The sequence below is a fragment of the Capra hircus genome, chromosome 2 (assembly GCF_001704415.2).
Source record: "Capra hircus breed San Clemente chromosome 2, ASM170441v1, whole genome shotgun sequence".
In the NCBI taxonomy this organism is placed as follows: Eukaryota; Metazoa; Chordata; class Mammalia; order Artiodactyla; family Bovidae; genus Capra; species Capra hircus.
Genome location: NC_030809.1, coordinates 129,717,370 through 129,740,849, shown reverse-complemented (window position 1 = coordinate 129,740,849; position 23,480 = coordinate 129,717,370). Strand labels below are relative to the sequence as shown.

Here is a 23,480-nt window from a genome sequence, read left to right as displayed (position 1 = left end):
GACATGGAGCCCCTAGCTCTGGGCTGGGGCTGGGTCCCTACGTCGTTTTGGGATTTCACCTTTCCAAAGGCCCCGTTTACTCCTCTGAAGAGGGCTGGACTCTGATGCCGGCGCCCCTTCCTGCCCTTTGATTCTGGTTCTTTGAGGGAAGCCCCGCCATGAGATCCTGGGAAGGAAAGACATTCTCTGCCTGCAGGCGGGCCGGAACGGCAAGGCCAGGAAAACGGCCTCTGTGACACGGATTCTATTTATATATCTATATTAAAAATGATTTTCGTTTAAAAAAAAAAAAAGGATGTTTCCCCAACTCTTCCAAGCCGACTGGCGCTTTGCACGACGTCCGTCGACCGTCGGCGGCAGCCCGCTCCCCGACCGACCAGGCCGCCGGTGCGAAGCGGGCCTTGGCTCTCGCCTCCCCCAGCACCGCCCAGCCGGCTGGCTGCCCCGGCTCCCCGACCTCCTCTCGCGGCCTCCCGGAGGGCGGGTAACCCGGCGAGCACAGCTCGTCCGGCGAAGGCGCCGCCAGGCCCGCGGGTCGTTTGCAGCCAGACGGACCCTAGGGCCGCGGGTAGGCGGCGACTCCACGAAGGGCGTGGAAGGCTGCGGGGCGCCTGGCCTCGCGCCGCGGCGGCCGCCGGAGCTCCGCCCCCGTCCCCGTATAAGTGGCGGCCCGGCCCGGCCCGCGGCGGCGGCGGCGGCGGCGCAGGGCTCTCCCAACTCGGCTCGGACGGCCTGTTGAGCCTCCCACCCGCTTCCATAAGGCTTTGCCTTTCCAACTTCAGCTACAGTGTTAGCTAAGTTTGGAAAGAAGACTAAAAGAAGACCCCCGGCCGTTTTCATTTTCTGTTTTTATCATAGTCGTCGTCAGAGGCTTTTTGCACAGAGTTGTATTTTCGGCGGTGCTTTCTTCAGTTTCTTGCACTCCTGTTGACAAACACCTCAGCAGGAGCAGCAGGAACCGCAGAAGAACAAGCGGGGGGCGTCTGGTGTCATGACCAGGACAAGAGAGCAGAGCCGTCAGGGAGGATGCTGTGGTGAGTTGAGCCCACGCTTGGGGTGGAAACAGGTTGGTTCGTTGGAGACCGGCAGCTCCGTGCAGGTTTTGGAGGAATGTGGCTCAGCTGTTAACCAGCGTGCTTAGGAGCTCGTTTGACTCATGTTTTGGTGGAGGTTAAGGAAGAAAGGAATTTCAAGGTTTGGGAAAGGAGTTTGCACACAAACGAGGATGGAATCTACTGGACAGTTGGGATTGCCTTGTGAAAAACAGAATGGCGTTTAAGACTGTTGAAACAAGAGTTTTCTTCACTGTATGTGAAGTTTTGCAGATACTGACCAATAATAGGTCATGCTGAATTTCTCATCTACCCATCAGTTTCTAGGTGACTTGATGAAATCTGCGTGGTTTGCCCCACAAAGCAGTTTTTAATAATTGTATTTAATAAGAGCAAATGAATGAGCATTCCAACCCCAGTTCACTCAAGTGACTAAATACGCTTTTTATCTCCCCACTGTGTATCTTTGCAGGATCCTTAGCAAACTACCTGACCTCTGCAAAATTCCTTCTCTACCTTGGTCATTCTCTGTCTACTTGGGTAAGTGATGATCTACAGTAATTCTTACAGCATAGTTGCACAATTTCTTGCTTCCTTTCATTTGGGTCAGTTATATTAAGCCATCTTCCAGTTTTGTCATGCATCTGAAGAAGTCAATTGAACACACATGCTCTAAGTTATTTTCACCAAAGATGTTTTCCCATAGGTGTTAGTGAATGCTACTTAATTGTTAGGTTATCATACTTTATGTAGACCAACAGCTATCCAAAGACAGGATTAAAAAGGGCAGGATTATCTTCATTACTTGTATTTTGCCTTACAAGGCTTAATAAATGGTAATATCTGCTACTAAGACTGGATGAATGTCTCATTGATATTACTTTCTGTTTTTACATATTTTAAGGTATTTGTCTATTTGTTTTTGTTAAGATAAGTTCCAGCATACCACACTATGAAAATACAGTAGAATAATGGTGTGACTAACAGGCTAAAAATAGCAGTTCTAAGATTAATGTAGATATGGACCCCAAGAACAAATATCTGAGTGATGAAAATTCTGGTCTCTTAAGATGTTATCTGCTAGATATGTGTGAGACATCTCAGTCTATCTTAAAAGCCATCATCCAATGAAAATCAGCAGCTGATTGATAAGTCACCCTCTGACTTCTTACGTGGTCTTGGAAGAGTCCCAGTGTTTCTATGGGCCTGGGTTCCTTCACCAACACCCCCTGACCCCAAAGAATAATCCCCAAAGGATGATGGATGTGTTTTTGATTATTAAATCATTTTGATTATTAAAATCTTTTAAACAGTTGGTCTTATTGTTTAAAGCAATAAATCTGAGTATATTCTATTCATGTGTCATGCGTGATAGTTACAGAACCATAAGTTTCTGTTTTACAGAACTGTAAGTAAGGAGAATGAATTTTGAGAGTAAATTTTGGGAATGTTATTTTCTTTTTAAATTGGAAACTTCTATTGGACCATCCTTAAGACATGAATGCAAACTATAGTATGAGGAAATCTGTACCCATGCCCTTGGGAAATTATGAAGCTAGGTTATCAGCTCTTTAAGAAAGAGCAGTTCAAAGATGGCTTTTTAGAAAGGCCAGCGTCTATCTCCCCAGAGGCTTAGACAGGGATGACTCTGCAAATACATGTAAACAAAGTAGACTTGGCCTGAGTTTCATTTCCGGTAACTGATGATTCTAAGTAGAAATCGAGTGAAACTGCCCTTAATTAATTTAAAGCCAATTAAATTATTCTTCTAATTTAATTCAGTAGTATTTTTATTTTAAAGTGGTACGTGACGGACGTAAGTGTCTGAAATTCTTATCTTGTGATCTGGACCTCTCTCTTAGGGGAAGAAGGTGACTAACTTCCAAATACTGATCAAGTTTTAGATTTATATGACCTTTCGTTTGTAGGTTGACAGGTCAGATTTGCCGAAAGAGGGGAACTGTGATTGTTCCAGGAGGATTTGTTTTTTGTCATACAAAACACAAGAAAAATGACAGACGCTTACTCCAGTCTTAAAGATAATTGAGCAAAAGGAGTTCTTGTGGGAAACTTGGATTAAAACAAAACACAGCAATTACAGCCATGTAAGGTTTAGTGAATTTTCACTTCTTGGTGCAGAAGAGTGCAAAAAATGAATGCTCTCTAACGCTAGATAATTCTGCCTTTTGAGTGTTATCTCCTGTTTGACGCTTTGCCTGGTTTTATTCCAACAAAATATATGTGCTTATTTATTATATATGCATATGTATACAAATCTATCTATTCATTGCCCATGGTTTCCTGTACACTGAGTATATAGGTGTTAAGGTAGAAGGTTATATTGGGTTAGATTTGTGTGAGATTGAATGCTTTTCTTTCTGACTTCATTTCTTTCTGCCAGTGGATCAATATATTTCACTCTATGCTATCAGAGTACAAAATATGGTAAGAAGCGAATCCTGTTTTCAAGGAATCTATGATATAATTTGGTATGGGTTTTAAACAATGTATCTAATTACAAAAAGATAACTAACAGTATAAGGCAGTGAAAAAGGGTGGCCAGTGTTACTATCTTATGCATCGTGCTATGGACTGTCTCCATTTATGTGCCAGATGTCTGCATGGCGCCAGCTCTTACTTCCTTGGGTTTCTACTCATAGGTCTGCTTCATGCAAAATGCCACCTTCCTGCCCACCCTACGTTATTTTTCCATGTAGCATTTATACCACCTGGCCTACTCTGGGTTTACTTTAGGTCTCTGTTCGCTGGGATGCAAGCAGAATGAACATATAGATCTTGATTTCTGTGTACTGCTGAATTTCTAGTGCCTTCAGTATGGTTCAGAGAAGGCAATGGCACCCCACTCCGGCACTCTTGCCTGGAAAATCCCATGGATGGAGGAGCCTGGTGGGCTGCAGTCCCTGGGGTCACTAAGAGTCAGACACGACTGAGCAACCTCACTTTCACTTTTCACTTTCATGCATTGGAGAAGGAAATGGCAGCCCACTCCAGTGTTCTTGCCTGGAGAATCCCACGGATGGGGGAGCCTGGTGGGCTGCCATCTATGAGATTGCACAGAGTCGGACACGACTGAAGCGACTTAGCAGCAGCAGCAGTATGGTTGGGTACATAGTAGCCTCTCGAAAACTATTCAGTGCAGTAATGACATTCATTTGGCCTTCGGCTCAGGGCACTGGAAGTAGATGAACATGTAAACAAACCCTCAAAGTATGATGAGTGCTTGTGGGAGGGCAGGAAATGGAGGTTAGGAAAGAATGGGTGGGTGGGCCTGAGAGCTCACTTGGTCAATATTTACAGAGACTTTACCTGATTCTTGGGCTTTGTGAATGTTGAGCCTGTTACTTCTTAAAGCCTAAGCCTTTGGAAATTGGAGCAAGTGGAGTAGTTTTATTCTTCTTTATCAAGGAGGTGGCAAGAGAGAAAATTTTGTGGCACTTGTTTCAAAGTCCTGCTTTAAAGAAACCTAAACAAATTCTTTTGGAAAAAAAACACAGGAGTAAAACAACAAACAAAGAAAGAAGCACCTACTGAGTAGTGCAGGGAACTATATTCAATATCGTGTGATAAACCATAATGGAAAAGAATGTGAAAAATGTGTGACTGAATCAGTTTGCTGTATACCAGAAGCTAGCACAGCATAGTAAGTCAGCTGGTCTTCAGTAGAGTAACTGCAAGAAAGGGAAGAAAGAAGCAATAGGAATAATATTTCTTATTCTTTATGATAAGGAAGAGGAAATTCTCACGGAGGCAGGCTATCATTTGAGGCATTTGTGTGTTTTTGTCTTTTTCGAGGATGGAGATTAGGATAAAGCACCTCCACTCTCCTCATCCCATTTTATTCTTATCAAATCGAAACTTACTTCTCATGTTAAAGCTTAAGAAAATAGGTTAATTTGTTACTCTTACTGCCATTTTTATCTTAATGTAAAATTGTCTTTTTCTTGTTTTCAAACAAGCTGTATCATATATTTTTAGTCATTTAGTACAATGGTATTTGAAATGTTATTCCTACTTAAGTGGAAGAAATTTTCCATTATCAAAGCAAACTTTAAAACGCTGTATGAGAAATATGAATTATGGTACTAATTAAACCTCAAACTTCTTGAACATTCATGTAACAAATCTAATGTACCAGAACATTATAGTTAATGAATTAGTCTTACTCTATACTCATTTACAGCCAGGATCCACCACGTATCCACATCTTTGCTGATCCCACGGTTATTTACTGTGCTTCTAGTCTGGGCTTTTGCCCTGTGCTGAGGCTTGTCCTCAAGCTCACATCCCAGACCATCAAGTGAGAATCAGTCTTTCCAACACGGTGCTTCCACTGGTTTCCAGACGTTTACTCGTCCTGGTTCACGCCATCCCTCAAGGCCCTACTCTTATGTTAACTTTGAGCTGTGGTTCTAAATAATGTTCATAATCCTCTTCACCAAAGTTTCTGTACCTTGGCACTGTTGACGTCGTGGCCTGATTAATTCTTTGTTGTAGGGACTGTAGATGCCAGTAGTAAACCCACCCTCACAGTTGTGACAACCCAAAATAGATCCAGACGTTGCTAAGTGATCCCTGGAGATCACCCCCATTTGAGAAATACTGGTCTGCATGAAGTTTATTGTAAATGTTGGCTACAATGTGCGCATCCATTTAACTTTGGATGCATCAGATTGTTGTCTTGGCTTTATTAAATGTTTAAAATCATAGGACATAGCAGGATAATACATTGCTCCTTATACACTAAATTTGTCAAGAGGATGTTAAGACGTTGGAAAGAATTAGGAGTGTAGTACTACTTCCACTCCATAACTATGGAGGCTAGGCTGGGAATTTAGTTTCCTGTAGTGATTCCTCATAGCGATAGGTTATGATAGAACATTATTGTCCTGGTTTAGGTTAACCTCACAAGTCAGCAATGGGGCCTAAAAACTCACAATAAAGTCCATTTTAGACTTCTTACACATTAATTTGCTCAACTCATTTAAAAGTTTCTGTTACTCGTTTTGCAGCAGTGAATTCCAGAATTTCCTGTATACTCTGGAGAGAAGAAATAGGTTTTTTTTTTTTTTTCCCCTTTTAAAACTCATCTATGTCAAAATGTTAAAATAATTTATGTATTTATTTTTGACATCTTCATATGGTGCCAGAATTTGAACATATTAACTTCATCTTTTTGATTGTCCTGATGTTTTATGTCTTTGAAATTTATTTCTGAAGTAGAACATAGATTTTAGAATGTTATAGGTAAAATATGAAACTTGAAAGGTAATGTAGTGCATTCTTACCATTTACAAGTTGGGAAACTAGCTCTTACTTGACATTCAAGGCATTCTGATGTTTGTAAACTACGATACTGTAGATTCATTCCGGTTCAGTAGCAAACTCCTTTATGCCTCTCAATCTCAGGCCTGGCTAGAAACCTCATTAAAAAAAGGGAACAGGTTTTATCTCAAAAAAACCTTCTTGAACTTGGAAACTGTGTGCTTTTCTGGAATGATAAGTATGTTTGTTTCATTAATATGCTTTTTCTCTCAGGTTTACTTAGTAATTGGGCAGGATATTTTCCACTGTGCCAGGATGAACAGTTTTAACACCTGACTGCATTCAATCCATAGAGGAACTGTTGACTTTGAAAATCTCCTGATATAGTCGGAAAGTGCTCTTTTGTTAGGAAGCAATTTTTTGAGTATAGTTGACTAGAAAGTCTACCCCCCCCCCCCGCCCAAATCTGTCAGAACCTTTTCTCTTGTCCCCTTATTCTAGGGGGACCGAATGTGGCACTTTGCAGTGTCTGTGTTTCTGGTGGAGCTCTATGGGAACAGCCTTCTCTTGACGGCGGTCTACGGGCTGGTGGTGGCAGGCTCGGTGCTGGTCCTAGGAGCTATCATTGGCGACTGGGTGGATAAGAATGCCAGACTGAAAGGTGAGTGGTGTCATAGGAGCCTCTGTGTTCACGGGACCAGTGCCTGCGCTAGAGAGAAGCCACTGTGACTCACCCACTGCACCTCTGCAGCCCCTACCTGGGTGGTAGGGTGCTCAGTGGCAGCACCCCTGCTTGGAGGGTCCTGGGACTCCCGCAGATAGATGGGATATCAGGATATTGAGTTTATAGATTTGGGGAGGTATCTTTTTTGGCTCTTCATAAATTACAAATGTTAATGATTAACATCATAGCACTTTTCTGTGAACCATGTTAAACGTTAAAAGTTTACTTAACTCTGGCATCTTTTTAACCAGGACTTGCACTGGAGTTCATTTAATATAATGTTCCTGGGACAGCTTTAACATCTGTCCCCTGGGGTACTGTGTTTCATATAGGTGGGTGTGTAGGGGAAGTGGAAACAATGGATTTAAAAAAGAGTATCTGATCACAGAGAGCTGAATTATTAATTTTTTAAGAAAAAAGAAGAAATGATAGTATACTGACATTAATCTAGAGCATTAATAGTGAAATCATTAAGTATTGTATAAGAAAGAGAACAGTTCAGTTATTCTGAATATAAGGGCAATTTGGATAATAATTCAGGGCAGAATTTCCTAGAATTAGTCAGCTGATAATGCTAAGACCTGGCCATGTCTGTCGTTGTCATTGGGGAAAGATTGAGGTATCTGTTTCTTTCAACTCAGGATGACTGCCCCTGGTTAGACAGCAACTGGATTATCAAATTCTAGGACTTGATGCTATTAGTAAAATGGCCAAGGTGGGCATTATTTTATTTTGAGAATCAATACACCAGAGAACATACAACATGTAGAAAAAGGTTTTGTATCCTAGAAAAAAATTCCCAGTTATTTACATCATTATACATAAGGGCATGGAAATGTTATATATAGAGACCTTTAATCTTATGATTGTTGAACACTGAAATTGTAAGTTAGGAAAGAATTTGAGTTGGATGAAGAGGAGTTTGGTGGGATAGCAATCTTGTACTTATCCGCTGTAATCAACTCATGTGTCTGCTTCCGTGGAAATCTTTGATGTCTCTAGGCTGAGTTAGCGAGAGACACTGTTTTTTCCTGCACTCCGATTACAGCTTTGTTAATACCTCTGCTATTTCACTTATGCTCTTATAATTATCTGTTCACGTGTGTACCCTTCCTGTGGTCTGTGGGGTTCTGAAAGCCAAAAATCTCATTCAGTTGGTATTTAAGCCTTGTACAATAAAAGAATGACTTATGTGTTGGGAGTTTATTTCAAACTAATTTCAGAAAGCAGTTTGTTTTGTCTCGAGGCTTTGATATAACCTTCCAAGCCAGAATGAGCTTTACTGTCCTTAAAGGCAAGAGCTATAATTATACCTTTCATATTCAACCCTCTGTGTTTTTCAGAGTGCTTTCATGAGTATTTTATTTGAGCATTATAATGACCCCATAAAGTAAGGAAGGCAGATAGATGTGTATTACATCCTCACTTTATAGACACAGATGCAGGAGTTTAAGTATGCTGCCCTAGATCCTCTGCATAGTGAGCGGCAAAGGAAAGACCCCAAGGTGTCCTTTCCTGGTATCCTGGCCCATGCTTGTGTCAGCTCTTGGTCTACACGGATGCCTCACTCTCAGAAGGTTGGCATTTTTCTCTGAGGAAAGGTGTAGTTTAGAATTTCATAGCAAAGCAAATGGCTTTAGAATTCTAAAAGGAACACACTGCTGCCTTTTTCTTGGCAATTTTTTATGTGTCTTTCCTACTCATCTGTATGATCTTATCAAATTCAGCCCGCCATCTAGGAGGTTATGAATTCCGTGACCTCTTCCTTAGCCTCTTGCATGTTCTTATTCTTGCCTAAGCTACAAAGGGCTGAGACGTGGATCTTGTTTATCTAATGTAGTTCTGTTTATGACCATATACTTTTCAAGAAAATAAATGAAAATGCAGTCATTATGAATGGCGGTATCAGGGAAAATGAGAAGTACTTCTTTATTCTGTCTGCAAGTTTTACTGCTCTGATGTGATATGCTGGGTCCTGCTGGAAATAGTTCAGGTAGGAATGTTTTCATTTCTTGTAATTTGCATATGCATTAATACAGTAAAACAGTGGTGTGTGGATGAAAACAGCTCCGTTGAGATGCTTGGTGTGTGAACACTTTGTTTCTCCCTCTGTATAGTGGCCCAGACTTCACTGGTGATCCAGAACGTTTCGGTCATCCTGTGTGGAGTCATCCTGATGATGGTTTTCCTACATAAGAACGAGCTTCTGACTATGTACCATGGATGGGTTCTTGTAAGTTCTCAACAAGATTTTTGATGGCAGAAAGTTAATGTGTCTGTTAGTGATAAAAGAGGAAAACTGTCTGAGGCTAGGGAATGTCTTTTTGCAAATAAGCCCTGTTAAATTTAATCTCATAGTTTCGTTGAGTTAGACAAGGCTGTGATCCATGTTACTTTAATATCCCCTACCACTTTTGTTTTGTTTTGGTTTTTGTTTTTGTTTTGCCCATAACAGGCGTTCATTGTGTGTTGTTTGAATTTAAATTTTGTTCTATTGGTTTTTTTCCTTTTGTGTTTTAATGGAAGTTCAAAGAGTTTATTACATAATCCAGCTGCTAGCCTTCAGGTCATTAGTATTAACCTATAATTTGTTCACACCATATAAGAGATGTTATCCATATATATAAATCAGTCATGATTGTGGTCCTCCAATAATAATTGGTATTTGTATTTGAGGACATGGAGTAGATAACTTCTCACACTTTAATTTCATAAGAGCTTGACAAAAAGAGCACAGAGATGGGTGTAGTGGAAAACAATAAATTTGGTGTCACTAGTAAATCTTCTTAGGTATATTTGAATTGATATTGTAGAGTTCCAAAGCTAGATGGACAAGAAATCTTCTACTCTATTCCCTTCATTTTGTTGATGAAAAAGTGAGGCAAGGTGATGTTAGCTGATTGCCTGTGGTCATGCAGCTGGAAAATGTCAGAACTCTGATTTAAACGCAAGACTTTTCACTTCCCCTTCAATGTTTCTTCCAAAGGACATATTTATGGGAGGAATTAAAAACTACCCCGAGGTTAACACTCTGTGATAACCAGGTCATATGAATGTGCATATATTTTCTATCATGTATACCACGGATGGGGCTTCCCAGGTAGCTCAGTGGTAAAGAATCCGCTTGCCAAAGCAGGAAACGCAGATGTGCTTTGATCCCTGGGTTGGGACGATCCCCTGAAGTAGGAAATGGCAACCCATGCCAGTATTCTTGCCTGGAGAAGTCCATGGACAGAGAAGCCTGGCAGACTTCAGTCCATGGGTCACAGAGAGTCGGACATGACCAAGCACTCAATATGTTTTTGTACCACAGAAGATACAGATTAGAAAGATATTATGCCCTTTAACTTGACCACTGCTGTCTTATTATTTCATGTCTACAAGTAAGATGATTTTTTATAATTTGTGAAATTAAATTAAAATAAAAATTTTATTATGCTACCAAAGACCAGTCGGTACAGTGTAGTGAAACTGACATTTTAATGTTTTTCCTGTAATTCCTTAGACTTCATGCTATATCTTGATCATCACGATTGCAAATATTGCAAACTTGGCCAGTACTGCTACTGCAATCACAATCCAAAGGGATTGGATTGTTGTTGTTGCAGGAGAAGACAGAGGCAGATTAGCAGGTAATTTGCTTTTCTCTTTCTACCAAATGGTTTATGTTAGTATTCACTTTAAATCAGTGGTAATAACTGAGGCTTAAGCCTTTTTTTCTGAGTAATTTTAAGGAATAATAAATTGAAAGTGTAGTCTTTTTCTTACATTATCAATCTCAGCACAAAGATGTATCTCACTGTTAAGAAGCTAATTTATAGGCTAGTGACCTTCTCTTTTATTCTATGAAAACCTAGCAAATAGAAGAATATTTCTTTTGATGTCTTTCTAATACTTACAACAGTGAATATCTGACATGAATTTATCATCATAGTATGGTTATTATTACCAGTAAATATTGTGGATGTTACTTTTATCTAAACAAAGAGAAACAAATATGTGGCTCAGTTGGTAAAGAACCCTCCTGCCAATGCAGGAGGTGCGAGAGTTGTGGGTTCGATTCCTGGTCAGGAGTATCCCCTGCAGAAGGAGATGGCAATCCGCTCCAGTATTCTTGCCCGGGAAACTCCGTGGACAGAGGAGCCTGGAACACAACAGCCTATGGGCTGGCAAAGAGTCGAACATGACTGAATATGCAGCACACACACAATTCTAGGACAGACTCTAGAAGTTGATTCCTTCAACTTTTAAGTTATAGTGGTAACTTTTATTACATTATGTATGATGCACTGTAATTGCTGTTATGAACACTAAAGAAGTAGAGGATAGAAGCTTGCATTTTAGTTGTCCATTAGAAACGTGCAAGAGGGCAAACAAAGGCTGAAGAATGCCTACAAAGCAATATATCCATTACATCAGTACCTGGGCTTAGAGTAACCTACCTTACTCAATATTCCCTACTTACCCCCTGCTCCATACAGCAGCCAGATGGGTTGAAATTGCACCAAGCAAAGGAGGACTGTACGCTTTTTACCGAACAGGTCAGCTTAGTCAGCTGTGCTAGTCACTGAGATTAATGGGTATCACAAACTCGTTGCCAACCACCCTGACTGACAAGACCATTCCCGATCACTTTAGTGGCTTATCCCAGGACACAGAGGCAAGATTAAGTATTGGGGTTAGCAAGCAACTTTGTTTGACTAGACATGTGGTTAAAAAAAAAAAAGATAGGAAGTTGAGAGAAAGGGAACAAAATCTGTGAAAGGTCTACATGAAGAAAGAGAAGGGTTTGCTTAAGTCATCACTTTGTGATAGCAGTAATAATGCTGCTTCAGATAGAGATACCACAGTGATTTTAGAGGTCAGTGAATATGGAAGATGAATTTAGCACAGGAAAGCCTGTATTGCAGGAAATTCTCTCTGGAGCTAAAGTAGTGATTCTCATTGATTTTTCTTCCTGTGATCATTTACTAATAGGAAATAATTCCATATCTCTTTTTGTCACATAGAATTAAGAGATAAGATTTTGTCCCTTTTTGGGTATTTTTCCCTGTTATTTTCTTCCTCTTTTAGTGTGTTAAGGATGTAACGTGTGTCCATATTCTGAAATTCAAACGGTACAAAAGGATATATTTTAAAAATAGATCACATATATCTGTTGAAATGTATTTGGGGGAAACGTTAAGCTTTTAAGATGATTTTCTTTCTCTTTTCTGAATTTCTTATCTCATGCTGACTCTGTGAAGTCTGTAGAATCTATAATTGGAAAAAAAAAATCCCTGAGTAAAGCGAAAGTGCTCAGAATCTTTAATTTGTGTTAAATTTCTAAATAAATAAATAACAAAACAAAGATCCCGTGTAACTTTCTGGGACCTTTCTGACTATAAAGTGATATTCCAGGAAAGCAACAAAAATATGACTGGCCACTTCTCAGCTATCTTTCTTTATTTGAGGAATTATTGCATAATGGAAGAATCCGGGCTAACCAGACTATTTTCTGGCACCCCACTCGAGTACTCTTGCCTGGAAAATCCCATGGACGGAGGAGCCTGGTAGGCTGCAGTCCATGGGGCTGTGAAGAGTTGGACACGACTGAGCGACTTCCCTTTCCCTTTGCTTTTTCGGGAGTTTCTCGAGTTTGAGAAAGGAAGGAAGCTGCCTGTTGACCTCCTGTCCATTGTGGATTAGTTTAGGAAGTGGTGCTGTTTCAAATTCAGCCACAAGTACAGGATAGAGCCTAAAGAAGCTCTCCATGTTGTTTTTCCTCAAGTTTTGACCTCCATATTTGTTTAAAAACTAATTAAAAATGGTCCTTCAAAATAGGAACAGGTAATTCTTCCATGCTGGGGGTCAGCAAGGCTCTCACCATGGATTTTTGGTACTACTCCTGCTATAAGTCAGAGGTACAGAACAGATAAAAAAAGAGGAGGGTAAAGGAAAAATAGAGGAGAAAGGGGAAAAGACTCCAGCTGCCACCTGTGGTACCTCTGGTTTTGTGTCTCTATACACACATACACATCTTTTCCAGGCAGGAGCAATTTATGTTCATGCAGGCTGATCTTTGAGGTTGCTGGCAAAGACTGTTAGAAACCAAGCAGGAGGCTGGGCAGGACCAACTGAACTCATGTGCATCACGCGCATGTGTGCGTGTATGTGTGTAAAATGTATGTGATGGGGTAAGAGTGTGCTCATTAAGAGAGAGGGTTGTCAGCTGGAAGCTAATTGTTCCCAATCCCTCATCCCAATGTTTCTTGTTTTCAGAGTAGTTTATAAAATTGGAAGTTATATCACTGAGGGTAAAGAACAAGAGAGATATTCCCTGGAAGGTTGAAAAGTTTTATAATTTCAGTGGCATCAGGTCAAAATATAGTTGTTACCATCCAGTTTAGACAGCTCCAGAAAAGGTACTCTTCTTCCGCATAAATACTGTTAATCTGTCGACTGATTTGTCTAAGTACTTGATTTAGTGTCTTACTAAAGCCTTCTCTTGAGCCATGACCCTTCGCCTGTCAAATCTGTTTGAAACTCACTTCCTTTCCCTGATTTTTTATTCCATCTGTGGTTTTATTTCCTTCTTCATTTCCTTTGTTAATCACTTTTTGTTCATAGCGTCTGAGATTTTTCTTGTCCCTCATTCTAGAGAAACATCTGTTGGTTGGCTTGATCAAGTAAGGTAGATACATTTCTTGTTTGAACTCCATTGACTGAAAATTGATTTCATATTTGAAGTAGACAAACCTGCTAGGTGCTATTTGCTCAGCAAATCTGTTCTTTATTATTCAATGAGATATATACGCTTTATAACAGCAAGTAGCTACTGATGTCCTGCTCTGTCACAGCTGCAGCTGAAAACAGTTAATTGGAATTAAATGAGCACACATTTGTGTGTTTGCATAAGAATCAATACAAGCTTGTGAAAAAGAGTATGTTTGCACATTGAGAGGACCAGCTCTTCTCTAACCTGTTACCAGTAAAATGGTTAGGTCTTTTTCAAAAATTATTTAATTAATTCTGCTTCCGAAAAATGAACTCTCTTTTCTGATACTACACTACATCTAAACATTATTCGCTTCCTCAGATAGAAATTTCTAAATTTTGATAATAAAGAAAAGAAATTGGTGGCCTTAGGAAGTTTCATGAGCACTTGAAAAGGGAGGTAGTAAAAAAGTAACAAATCATTTTAATTAAATTTCATTGTTGTTCTGAGGCCTTCAGATCCAAGCGTATGTTTTCATTAGTATTTGATTTTTGGATTCAAGTTATTGGGTTATTAGGAGCAATCCTATGTTTCCATGTTAGGAAATTATTAGCAGGGGCAGATGGAAGTTAATGAGGCCTCTGCAAAATTGGTTATGCATAAGATCAATGGAAACTGCCTTTGCTTCTCAAGTGAAAGGTGAAATATGTCAAAGTTCTCCTGTTATCATGCAGGTGTTCTGCGTGCATAGGGCTGATTGGAAGGCAGCTGAGGACCAGGAAGAGCGAGAGAAAGAGTAACGACAGTTTTCTGTTAATGTGCTTATTAGTCACATAATGCTTTTCCAAGGTGCCCCACGTGATTGATAAGAACTTTCTCAGTTTTCACTCTGTGAGATAGAAAATGAGAAAGTAGGTTATTTTCTTGATTTCCTCTCCTTTATGCATCTTGTCCTCCACTCTTAATTCAGCTGTATGTTCCCAGGGTCATACCCAAAGACCCTGTTAGCACTGCAAAACCCTCCCCTTCCCTAATCTCAATCTTTGGCATCCAAGACGTGACCTATACCTCCTGCCTTATCAGCTCCCTCCTCCTGGTTCCCCAGCCACGGCAGCGCTCCAGCCTGGTTGGCACCTACAAGTCATCGATTCCACTGCCTTTCCACTGCTCATGACCCCCTTTTTTCTCCTCTCCTCACCCAGTTTAAATTCCAAACGCAGTCGTTCCAACCATAGGAACGCCTCCTAGTATACACCCTCAGCTCACTTGGCCTCCTCTCCTTTTGTTCTTTTCCTTTCATAAGATCCTGCTTAAATCCAACTCTCCATGGTGGAAAAAAAAAAAAAAAAAAACGCACAATTTTGCTCACTGCTCTCGCTTAAAGTTCATGACCACTGGGTTCAAGCTGGCCCTTTCATGCTGCTGTGTGACTGTGTGATCATAGTTTCCTCTGGCCCCTTCCTCCTCCCACTTTCCTAAAGGACTGTGTCTCACTTTTTCCTCATACATTCAGTACTGCCTCTCCCATCCTCACCTTCGCTGATGACCTTGCCTTGTATTCTGCTGAGAAAGTGGAAAAATGAGAACTTTCACGTGCTCCCATCTTCACGTCCCTCTTGCCACCATGTACGTGACCTACACTCTTGAATTGCTTGTGGTCCTATCCAAGAACAGCTCTGCCGCTTGTGCAGCAGACGAAGATTCTGTCCTTTCTCATCTACTGAATCGTTTACATTAGCATATAAACATGCTGTAACTTTGCTCATCTTAAAAATGCCCTTCTTTACCCCCTCTATTCACTCCCATTTCTTTATTCTCCTTCTGAACAAAACTTAACAAAAAGAAATATCTGTGCTCAGTCTTCCCAATTCCTTTGCTTGGTTGGGGCCTTGCTTTCCATAATACCAGGGCTGGAGGGGACGGGGGCAACATTCACACTGTGAGCTGGGCGGTGCCACTCACTTGGAATATAATAGAAATGGTGTCCCCTGGAGTTGGCACCAACCTCTTTAACCAGCTTCAATCAGGCACTTGCCCTTATTGCTCACTAGAACTAGTCTTTTTAAGGTCCTCAACACCTTCCACGTGACCTGTCTAGAGATGCTTCTCATTGCTCATCTTTCTTGACTTAACGGCATTGCTTGCCAATTGATCACTTCCTCCTCTTTGAAACATTGCTCCCTGTTGGCTTAGGACACCACACTCTCCTGGTTTTTCTCCTCTTTTGCTGGTTCCTCTTCATCTTCCTGACCTCTGAACAGTGGCATGCCTGGGACTCAGTCCGCAGACCTTATCAGTCTATACTCACTCTCTTGGTCTCCTCCAGTGTCTTTGGTTTAAAAATCAAGCAGCTGGTGGTGACTCACAGATCTGATACCTACTTCTTTCCTGGACTCCAGACCTGTATGTTTTAATTGTCTACTTGACAGAGCCTCTTGAATGTCAGTAGACTTAGAGAAATGAACATCTCTAGAACCAAATGCTTATTCTTTTGTCCAAACCTGATTGATCTGAAGTCTTCCCTTTCTCGGTAAGTGGAAACTCTATCAATCCAGTTGTTGCTCAGTATAAAAACTTTAGAGTCATCTGTAATTCCTCTCTTTCTCTCGCATACCATATCTAATCTGTTCCAAGTCTTCCTGATTCCCCTCTAGATTATGTCCAGTATCTGCTTCTCTGTTTCCACCGTTACTGTCTTGCTCCCCCCACATCGTCTCCCACCTGTCTCCTTGGCCCCACTGTTATCTACACCCCCCACCCCACCCACGCACACACACAGTTACTGCACCCCCACCCCCCACACACACTTACTGCACACACACACTGCATCCACACCCACCTATGCACACACACACTTACTTCACCCTCACCCCACACACACACTTACTGCACCCACACCCACCCATGCACACACACACTTACTTCACCCTCACCCCACCCATGCACACACTGCACCCCCAACCACCCACACACACACACACTTACTGCACCCCCACCCCACCCATGCACACACTTAATGCACCCACACCCACCCATGCACACACTTACTGCACCCCCACCGACCCACGCACACACACACCTACTGCACCCCCACCCACCTACGCACATACTTACTGCACCCACACCACCCACGCACACACATACTTACTGCACCCCCACCCTACCCACACACACAATTACTTCACCCCCACCCTACCCACACACACAATTACTTCACCCCCACCCTACCCACACACACAATTACTTCACCCCCACCCTACCCACACACACAGTTACTTCACCCCCACCCACCCATGCACACACACACTTACTGCACCTTCACCCCACCCACCCACACACACACTTACTGCACCCCCACCCACCCACTCACACACACACTTACTGCACCCCCACCCACCCACACACACACACACTTACTGCACCCTCATCCACCCACACACACACTTACTGCACCCCCACCCCACCCATGCACACACTTACTGCACCCCCACCCACCCACGCACACACTTACTGCACCCCCACCCCACCCACGCACACACATACTTACTGCACCCCCACCCCACCCATGCACACACACCCACCCATGCACACACTTACTGCACCCCCACCCACCCACGCACACACATACTTACTGTACCCCCACCCCACCCATGCACACACACCCACCCATGCACACACTTACTGCACCCCCACCGACCCACACACACACTTACTGCACCCTCACCCACCCACACACACACACACTTACTGCACCCCCACCCACCCACGCACACACTTACTGCACCCTCACCCACCCCCACACACACACACTTACTGCACCCCCACCCACCCACGCACACACTTACTGCACCCCCACCCACCCACGCACACACACACTTACTATACGCAGTTTTCTCACCACAGAAGCCAAAATGAACCTTTAAAAATACAAGTCATGTGGTACCACCTCTCTGTTCATTAGCTTCAAAAGGCTTCCTGAGTCATTCAGCATAAAAATTGATTTCCAAGTAGTAGGCTAGGATCCTGCATGATTGGGCCAGTCTGTCTCTCTCTGACTTCATCTCTTATCCTCTCCCTTCCTCATTCTGCTGCAGGCTTACTGTCCTCCTCGCTGTTCCTCTGGGCATGCTCCTCCGGTTCCAGGATTTTTGCGCTTGCCTTGGCCTGGGATTTTTTCCCTAATACTCACAGGACTCACTCTTTTGCCTCCTACTGCTTCATGCCTTTGCTATGATGCTCTCTTTTTTTCCGTGAGTTCTTCGCTGACCTTGCCATATATAGAACTGAAGTTTCCCCCTTTCCCTGAGCACTCTCTATACCCTTTTTCTGCGGTACTTTTCACTCTAGTCTTTAATGAACATTTGACTTGCTATGTATTTATATGTTTGTTGATTGTCTTTGTTTTCCCATGTGAGTATAAACTTCATGAAGACGGGAAGGGTATTCATTTTTCGTCATAGCCTAATTCATGATAAGCATTTAATAAATGCTTGTTGAAATAAATGAATGTAGAGTTACTATTGAATTCATTTTAAGAAAGCAGATGTTAGACTAATTTATATAATCCTAGAGAATTATGATTTTTGAGGCAAGTTTAATGTGACTTGCTCCAAACAGCAATTGATTTTCTACCAAAATAGTTTGCTTACAGAGTGCTTTTAAAAATTTACATCTTAGGAATCAATACTCTTGGTTTATGAGTTGTGTTATATAAGTGGGCAGTCTCTCTTTGATAGATTTGCACACTTACCTGCCTTTTTCACCTATCTCTGTAGATATGAATGCCACAATACGAAGGATTGACCAGTTAACCAACATCTTGGCCCCGATGGCTGTCGGCCAGATTATGACATTTGGCTCTGCAGTCATTGGCTGTGGTTTCATTTCGGCATGGAATTTGGTATCCATGTGTGTGGAATACTTTCTGCTCTGGAAAGTTTACCAGAAAACCCCTGCTTTAGCTGTGAAGGCTCCTCCTAAAGAGGAAACTGAGTTGAAACGGCTGAATTTATACAAAGGTAAACTCAACAAAATGTTCAATCCCTTTATTTTGATCTTATTTTGATTTTATTTGCAGATCTTATATGTTGGTTGAGACCAAAATAATTTTGAATTTGTGTCAGGTTTAGTTATTAATGATGGCCTGCATGAGGTTAACTATATCAACATGGTAATAAGTTAAAACCCAGTCTTTTGAGGATCTGTGGAACAAATCTGGGTTGAACCTCAAGGGGTTGGAGTGGGACCTCTGGCCCTTTTTCTTAATGTGAATAGCAGGCACAGAGGAGCAATTAATTGAGGGCTGGGCAAAGTTGAGCATGGTAATGAGAAGAACACTGGGGGAAAGAGAAGAGAATTCCTAGAAGTCTGTAAAGAAGGGAGCTGCCTGCCATTTGTGGGACAGTGGGAGAGAGGGAGGATATGAGGGTGGGCATTTTTCAAGAAGAGAAGAGGAAGTTAGGCTTCTGAGCAAATGGAATCTTAAATGGGCCCCAGAAATAAGGTTGTGTATTTTTCTCAGACAATTATTATATTTTATCTGTTAAGTTTTCCTGCTGTTTACTTTGGTGGGATTAAATTTCTGAGAGAGAGGGGGAATGGGGAGGGGAGAAGCATCAATAGTATTTTGTTTATAACATAAATACTTGGAGTTTATTCCTTGGCTGAAATCCTTAGATGAGTAAAAGAAAATACATATTATATGTAGTAGCCGAGGGTGTCCATGGGTGATGCCCTCCATAGGTGAGGGAATGAGGAAAAGAAAATTACTGAGTAAGGTAGTTAGCTTTTTCTTTCATGTCCCCTCCCTCAAATAATAATGTCTTTTATTAACAGAATCTGAGCCAAAACCCCTGGAGGGAACTCATCTAATGGGTGAGAAAGACCCTGACATCCATGAACTTGAACATGAGCAAGAGCCAAGCTGTGCCTCCCAGATGGCTGAGCCCTTCCGCACTTTCCGAGACGGATGGGTCTCCTATTACAACCAGTCTGTGTTTCTGGCGGGCATGGGTCTTGCTTTCCTCTATATGACTGTCCTGGGCTTTGACTGCATCACTACAGGGTACGCCTATACTCAGGGGCTGAGCGGGTCCATCCTCAGTATTTTGATGGGAGCATCAGCCATAACTGGAATAATGGGAACTGTGGCCTTTACATGGCTGCGTCGAAGGTGTGGCCTGGTTCGGACTGGTCTGATCTCAGGACTCGCACAGCTTTCCTGTTTGATCTTGTGTGTGATCTCCGTCTTCATGCCTGGAAGCCCCTTGGACTTGTCTGTTTCACCTTTTGAAGATATCCGTACTAGGTTCATTCAAACAGAACCACTTTCAGTTACACCTACAAAAATATCTGAAATCATCTCTACAACTGATACGCACATGTCAAACGGGTCTGTTCCTGCTAGTATTGTCCCAGAGATGAGTTCTAAATCCGTGCCTATAATCTCTGTCAGCCTGCTGTTTGCAGGCGTCATTGCTGCTAGAATCGGTAAGAAGTCTCCTTTTGTATATTGATGAATTAAAGTGTCTTTTTGCAATGGAGGTTCAGATAACTTAGCAGAAATTGGGCTAAAATATCTCCTGAATGTTAATTTAAGCAAAATCCACTCTTTATTCTTATGTATAATCCAGTCATTTATTATGAAAATTTAACTTTATAGTTTGAAATAACCTGTATTTTGTAGAGTGTGTGTGTATATATACTTTCCTAAAACATGGTTAGGGCTTGAAGCTTTTTACTGAGTGGATATCTTTCTCTTTTAATGTAATCTAGTTAATCTTAAAAAAGATATTATCAATAATAATTATAATTTTAGTAATTTAGAGCCATTTTATTATTATAACTCTACCAAAAGGACTGTAACTTAGCAAATAGTTCAATGCAATAAAGTTAAAAAAAGTGGGGTTTAAATTAAAAAAAATAAGACAATAGTTAGAGAAAAATCCTTCAGAGGTCTTCTCTAGCTGATGTTTCTTTGTTGTATACTTTGCCAAACAAATGATTTTTATAGCCCTGAAAGGAAGCATAATGTAAAAACCTCTTATAAGGGAAAGTTTAAGTAATCATTAATAGACTACTGATGAATTATCTCTGTCTGAATTCGTTCTTGAAATGAAACCATATTTATCTTGTGATACAAAGCAGTTCATTAATTTATTAAGGATATTAATATTAAAGCAAGACAGCTTTATTGTAGGGGCTTTCGGACTGAAGCAGTAAATGTATTAATGGCTTAAAGTTTCCTTACACTTTAAACCTAACAATATATTAGGTCCGTTCATTTTAAACTTTAAAAATACTAGTAATTATAATAGGATTTATTATGTCTCTGATTTCAGAGTTTTGCTTTCAGAGTATGAATAATCAGAGAAAAGAATTATTTCTTATGGCTGTAAAAACAATTTCTTGAAACCAGTAATAACACAGTATTTATTAATGAAAAATAATTCTCTAAAATTCAGCTATGATAAATATACATATGGTGACTTTAAGGTAATCGTGTTAAGTATGTATTTTGTATATGTCAACAGATATTTAGTGTATAGTTCTGAAATGTATGGCTCTAAGTTAAAATTAAGTTTCTAAAAATACCTTTTCTTTTAGGTCTTTGGTCCTTTGATTTAACTGTGACACAGTTGCTGCAAGAAAATGTTGCTGAATCTGAAAGAGGCATTATAAACGGTGTTCAGAACTCCATGAACTACCTTCTCGATCTTCTGCATTTCATCATGGTCATCCTGGCTCCGAATCCTGAAGCTTTTGGCTTGCTCGTGTTGATTTCAGTCTCCTTTGTGGCAATGGGCCACATCATGTATTTCCGATTTGCCCAGAAAACCCTGGGCTCCCAGCTTTTTGCCTGTGGTCACGATGATCAAGAAGTTACAGATGCAGATCAAGCTAACACTTCTGACGTGTGAGACAGTTCGGCTGTTGCCGCCCCTGTTACTAGATTATGTAGAGCACATGTGCATATTCTGTTCTTCAGAATTCCAGTAAATTGCTGGGTGTCTCTCTCTGGTTTTACCATAGCTATGCCTTGAGGGCCAAAAGCTAGTTAGGAAACAAGCCAGGAGAAATGAGCTGGTTAATCTCCCTTATATTTAAGGATAGAAAAAAAAAATAGAGAAAGAGAAATTCAGTTGAAATACAGAGACTAGAATAGTAACACTGATTTTCCCTATTTCTCATAAGAGTGTAAAATTTTCCAGAGAAGAGTGATTAGTCAGGTGAATTAAGTTATTTCTTGGCAGATATTTATTATCTGCACTAGAATTCAGATATGTCAGGTTGCCCTAACACTCTTGTTCAAGTCGAATTAATTTACTTTTTAAAAAATCTTATTCTCAATTATATTATAAAACACAAATTCTCTTCCAAGTTTGAAAATTAAAGTTTGATAACCAGTATTATCCTTGTTGGTCCTGTTGCTGTTAAGGGATTGACATATATGTGGAGAAATTAAATACTTAACTAGAATTCTTTAATAGGGTTTATGGTTTACCTTTAGAGAGCACCTTTGTATTTTTCTTGTCAGCTAGGGCAAAATATTGTATTAAGCATATGTAGCACTTCATAAAATGGCTATTGTGTCAGCTACAGGTAAAAGCAAAGCTATAGGGTAGATTTATAATACGGTGAAGGCATGAGGACTGCAAACGTGCCAGTAGTTTGGCCACAGAAGCTAGAAGTTAAAAGTCACACGAAGGTCAAGATCTGTACTTAACTCATGCCACTATCCTTCATGATCTCCGTCTTGGAACATGAGGGAGTTGGCCAGTTAAATGTAGAAAGCAGGCCCAAACTTGGAAAGGTTTCGTTTTTATAAATCATTTGATTTACTTTTAACATGCTTGGTAGAACATTTTTACTTTTACTGTTTTGTACCCAGGAGTTATTTTTACCTAGTCGTAGAGCAAAACTGTTCATAAATGTATCCCTTTCAAATGTCTGTGAGGAAAATGGAGGGAAAAAAAATCCTTTTTTATATATATTTTTTCAAAACTGTTTTGCAAGTCATTTTGCAGCATGCCAATACCAGCGGCATACTTTGCCTTAACCATTCATGCACTTTCTTGGAGACTGCAATACATTGCGCTGAGCACTTTCTGTTTTCTTGAGGTTTAATCTGTTTCTTCTTTCTACAGTACGATGTAATGATTTGCTATGTTGTAAAATCTTTGTAAAATATTTCTATATAAAAACATTTTAAAAAATCTTGACTTGTTTTTCCTGAGTTGAGTTCCCTTGTTGTTTAATATTGCTTTTGTTAACAGAACATCTGTTTTAGATAGTATCTGTTTCTCTCTAAAGATCTATAATGTTATAATAATTCACAATTTTAAGTGTTATCTCCCTGCTTATGTGTCTAGTTTATGGTGGCTTGGATAACAGTATAGTAAACATGAGCCCCAGAGCTCATTCTTTGACCTTGAAGAAGTCACTTTAAGCTCTTTTGAATTCTATTTTCTCTTCTGTAAATTGCAAGTGTTATTATAAAACCAGCTGTACCTACATCACAGTTTCCCTGAATGAGTCAAGTAAGGTACTTCTTGTAGAAGCACTTTGTGCACTATACGACAAGGTAGTATTAATAGTATTACTATAAGTCAGGTCTAACTAATAACAGAGAGTTAGATTCCTGTTGAGAGGCCAGAGAGAGTAGAGCCACATTCTGTATTCAGCAAATGTTAACTAAACAACCAATCTGTGTCCCAGACTGATT

General features: G+C 40.7%; 1 protein-coding gene across 1 annotated transcript; it reads left to right on the top strand.

Moving 5' to 3' along the window:
* SLC40A1 (solute carrier family 40 member 1) lies at positions 688 to 22,983 on the top strand. Its single transcript, XM_018065526.1, has 8 exons — positions 688 to 1,034; positions 1,525 to 1,592; positions 6,837 to 6,996; positions 9,177 to 9,292; positions 10,565 to 10,691; positions 18,532 to 18,774; positions 19,592 to 20,245; positions 21,362 to 22,983. The coding sequence occupies exons 1-8, from the start codon at positions 992 to 994 to the stop codon at positions 21,673 to 21,675; spliced, it is 1,725 nt and encodes a 574-aa protein (XP_017921015.1). The 5' UTR covers positions 688 to 991; the 3' UTR covers positions 21,676 to 22,983.